At 49.7% G+C, this 4,152-nt stretch overlaps 1 protein-coding gene across 1 annotated transcript; it reads left to right on the forward strand.

The window, feature by feature from the left end:
- The first annotated feature begins 379 nt into the window (after window positions 1-379).
- Window positions 380-3,602, forward strand: LOC122034877. The gene is made up of 3 exons (XM_042594239.1): window positions 380-1,556; window positions 1,663-2,333; window positions 2,421-3,602. Exons 1-3 carry the CDS (start codon window positions 466-468, stop codon window positions 3,437-3,439), a joined length of 2,781 nt encoding a protein of 926 aa, XP_042450173.1. The 5' UTR covers window positions 380-465; the 3' UTR covers window positions 3,440-3,602.
- The last annotated feature ends 550 nt before the right edge of the window (window positions 3,603-4,152 follow it).

Genomic DNA, 4,152 nt, shown 5'->3' on the forward strand with positions numbered 1-4,152 from the left:
TTCTGCGGCTCCAAAACCGGCTTTTAGTGGTGTGCAAATGTGCGGGGTGGTGAAGTGAAGATAACGCAGCGAGGGCTCAATTCATGTGAACCTTGGCGCTCAATTTAAAATCATTTCTTAATATTTCCCATTGTTACATATTATTCTTAGCTATATAAGTCTTCGCTTGGCACAAGATCCTGTGTTCCACTGGCGTCCTCAAATCCTCTAATTCCTCTCCATTCAGTTTCCCATTTCGAGATCATAAATTTCAATCTCTTCCTCCATTCAGGTTTCTCCTTTTTTTTTTTAATGTCTGTTTTTGATATTTGATTATTTTCTTGAAATAATCAAGTTAAAGTGCTAAAATGACTGCTCGTTTCTGATCGGAGAATAATTCGGGCATTTGCTTGCCAAAATCATTAACTTGCTCGTTGATCGCCGCTGCGTCTCGGTTTCTGGTCTCCGATTAGTCCATCGTCGGAGATGGGGCTCGTCCGCGCTCCCACCATGCGGAGCGGCGATTTCCTCGAAGGCATGATCAGCGACTACGTGGCCACCAAGTCGTCGGGCGCCGGAAAGCCGCGCGCCGTCCCCAAACTCGTCTCCTCCCGCTTCGTCACCACCTTGACCTGCCTTCAGTTTGGTTTCGCCATCTACGCCACCTTCCTCCTCTACTACATGAGCCCCTCCGTCGACCTCCGTACCCGCGCCGACTTCTCCTGGGCCACCCGCATCGCCCACCAATGGAAGTATTTCATCGTCAATCCCAACAACGTCGACTCCTCCGCCCTCGCGGGCCTCAACCCGGCCGACGTCTGCGAGTCCGAGCGCATCGAGTTCGAGCAGAAGAAGTCTGACGACGCCGTCATGATCAAGCTGAAGCGCGAGCTCTACGACGAGGTGCTGGCGTTCCAAAGCAAGAACGCCGGAACAGAGTCTCTGTCGGAGCTGCTTCAAATGCCGTCCCAGTGGAGCCGGACCAGGATCAATTCCCCGAGGGTGACGGTGATTCTGAACCACTTCAAGCGGCGGACACTCTGCGCGCAGCTAGACTCGCTGCTAAACCAGACGGTGCCGTTCCACCACGTGTGGGTGCTCTCGTTTGGCAGCCCCAATGAGGCGGTGCTCCGGGGGATCGTGGAGAGCTACAACCATTCCAGGATCAGCTTCATCAGCTCGAGCTACGACTTCAAGTACTACGGGCGGTTCCAGATGGCGCTGCAGACGGAGTCCGACTTCGTCTACATCCTCGACGACGACATGATTCCTGGCCGGCGGATGCTGGAGATTCTGACGCATGTCGGGGGTACGGAGAAGTACAAAAACTCTGTTTTAGGGAGCATCGGCCGGATTCTTCCCTTCCGGCAGAAGGATTTCACATTCCCGAGCTATCGCAAGTTCCGCTCTAAGGAGGCCGGATTGTATCTGCCAGATCCTGCTTACGATATCACAGTTAAGAAGATTGTGCAGGTGGATTTCTTGTCGAGTTCCTGGTTTTTGTCTGCGGATCTGGTGAAGACTCTTTTCGTGGAGACGCCGTTCACTTTCATGACAGGCGAAGATTTGCACCTCAGGTAAATATTCAATCAAATCGATTCAATTGTTTATCTGATATTTTCTTTCACTTTCCTTCGAGAAGATGGCAAGAAAAGATTTCTGAAATAAATTAAAAATGCGCAGCTATCAGCTTCAGAAGTACAGGAATGCAGGCTCCTTCGTGCTGCCTGTCGATCCAAATGACAAGGAGACATGGGGCGACAGCGAGCACAGACTCGCCTACGTTTCAGAGACCACCGTCATCTTCAAGGACGTCGTCCAAGTCCGCGACGATCAATGGTGGCGCGCTCTGTCCACGGGCTACATCACTCAGTGGGCTGCCATGCACCCTCAAAAAGTAGAGGCCTTCTTCTACGCTCACACCCCCGACGAAGTCAGAGCCCTCGCTCCTCTCCTCGAGAAGTTCCGCGCCACCGTGGGAAGGAAAGCCTACATCGTCGTCTCCGGCGGAAGACACTGTTCATGCGAGGACGCCGTCTCTGTTCTCAAGTGGCCCAAGAATGTATGCAAGGAAAGGAGGTTCAAGATCTTCGATTTAGAAGTTGGAGCCATTTCAGGCGTATCGAACTCGGATGTTCCAGTGATTCAGGCTGTGTATTCAAGCTTGAAGGGGCTTCTCAAGATTCACAATCCCAGCTTGCTGATTGCCGTCGATGATATCGATCAAAATATTAAAAACGCGCTAAACGTTGCGTGCGAGGGGAGTGCAAACGGCACGGTTCTTGTTCTTCTACCGAGACCGGCGGTGTCGAAGGTTTTGTGGATGGCGGATCTACGACCCACAGCATTACCGAGTAATTAATTAAGAAGCTACATCACTGATTAGTGTTTAATTTTAAGATGATTGAGCATAATTAAGCTGGATTTTGTGATTTTGGCAGACTGGAACCGGATGCGGATCACTGTGAACATCATCACCCAAAACCGTGCCACTTCCCTGCGGCGGCTGCTCCAGTCGCTGCAGGACGCGTACTACCTCGGCGACGAGGTGCGGCTCACCTTCAACATGGACAGCAAGGTGGACGAGGCGACCCTCCAGCTGGTGGGCTCCTTCTCGTGGCCGCAGGGCCCGAAGCAAATCCGGCGGCGCATCATCCAGGGCGGCCTCATCCGCGCCGTGAGCGAGAGCTGGTACCCGAGCTCCAACGACGAGTTCGGCCTCCTCCTCGAGGACGACATCGAGGTGTCCCCCTATTACTACCTGTGGATCAAGTACGCCCTCCTCGCCTACCACTACGACCCGCAGGTGTCGCTCCCGGAGCTCTCCTCCATTGCTCTCTACACTCCGCGCCTCGTCGAGGTGGTGAAGGAGCGGCCCAGATGGAACGCGACGGAGTTCTTCAAGCGGATCCACCCCAACACGCCGTACCTGCACCAGCTCCCCTGCAGCTGGGGCGCCGTATTCTTCCCCAAGCACTGGCGCGAGTTCTACGCCTACATGGGCGCGAGATTCACAGAGGACGCGAAGCAGAACCCGGTGCAGATCCCCAAGTCGCGGACGAACGGATGGCAGGCCTCTTGGAAGAAGTTCCTTATCGACATGATGTACCTGCGCGGCTACGTGAGCCTCTACCCCAACTTCCCCGATCAGGCCAGCTTCTCCACCAACCACATGGAGCCCGGCGCCCACATCAGCGCCAAGGAGAACATAGTCAACCATAAGAAGATGGACTTCGAGGTGCCGCTTATGACCGACGACTTCACGCACCTGCTTCCAGCGGGGAAGATGCCGCCGGCTTCCAAGCTGCCGGTGATCAATCTGTTCAACCAGGCGGTGTCGTTAAAAGGGCTGAAGGCGGCGGGTGCTAAGCTGGGGCAGGACGTCATCAGTTGTACCGGAGGGGAGGTCGTCGGCGTCGATCATGGCACGGGTCTACCCAAAGAGTGCTCCAAGTTCTGATATATATAGATGGATCCATCCATCGTACGTATCAATGAGTTCTAATTTGGTTTTAGGCATGCAATTTATTTTATCTACTTGGTAAAATTTTTTGGTTTGTTGATGAAGGCGAAGAACTGAATTTGTAAAGATCGATAGCCAAAAGTGGCTTAGTTCTATCAAGAACAGGGAAGCTAAATTATGAATAAGTTGAAAACTGGGAAAAGATTAATAAATAATACACATTGTATTTCTCTTTCTATTGCCTTAGTTTTTTTTTTTGTCTATTGACTCAAACAAATTTGAGGAAAAGATGGTTCATCGCATTTAAGAAAATCTCCAAGTAAATCAACCGTGGTTAGGCCTAAGAATCTCTAAGTAAATCTTTAAGCTTTTGCTTATGCTAATTTAAATGTTGAGTCACATATGCTCCCAGAGCCGATCTTGGTTGTCTAAAGGCCCTGGATGAAACTATTAATAATGTCCTAATTCTATCCTTCCATCAATCTAAATAATAATTATTTTAATTTATAAAATTTTAATTCTTGAAATGTGATAAGAAAATTTTTAGCTCTAAGATGATCTTTTATAATAAGATAGGTGTTCCTTTTTTATTTACGTATAAATTTCTATCATTCTAACACATTTTTATTAAGAATAAAAATTTTATTTGTAATCAATTTATTCATAATACAAGAAGTATTTACAAAATACAATCACTTGAATTCTTAGCA

The sequence above is a fragment of the Zingiber officinale genome, chromosome 11B (genome assembly GCF_018446385.1).
Source record: "Zingiber officinale cultivar Zhangliang chromosome 11B, Zo_v1.1, whole genome shotgun sequence".
Taxonomy (NCBI): domain Eukaryota; kingdom Viridiplantae; phylum Streptophyta; class Magnoliopsida; order Zingiberales; family Zingiberaceae; genus Zingiber; species Zingiber officinale.

Coding starts and splice junctions, on each gene's coding strand:
- LOC122034877 (XM_042594239.1), top strand. CDS start 466: ATGGGGCTCGTCCGCGCTCCCACCATGCGGAGCGGCGATTTCCTCGAA. Junction 1,557..1,662: donor GGCGAAGATTTGCACCTCAG/GTAAATATTCAA, acceptor AAAAATGCGCAG/CTATCAGCTTCAGAAGTACA. Junction 2,334..2,420: donor ACGACCCACAGCATTACCGA/GTAATTAATTAA, acceptor TGATTTTGGCAG/ACTGGAACCGGATGCGGATC.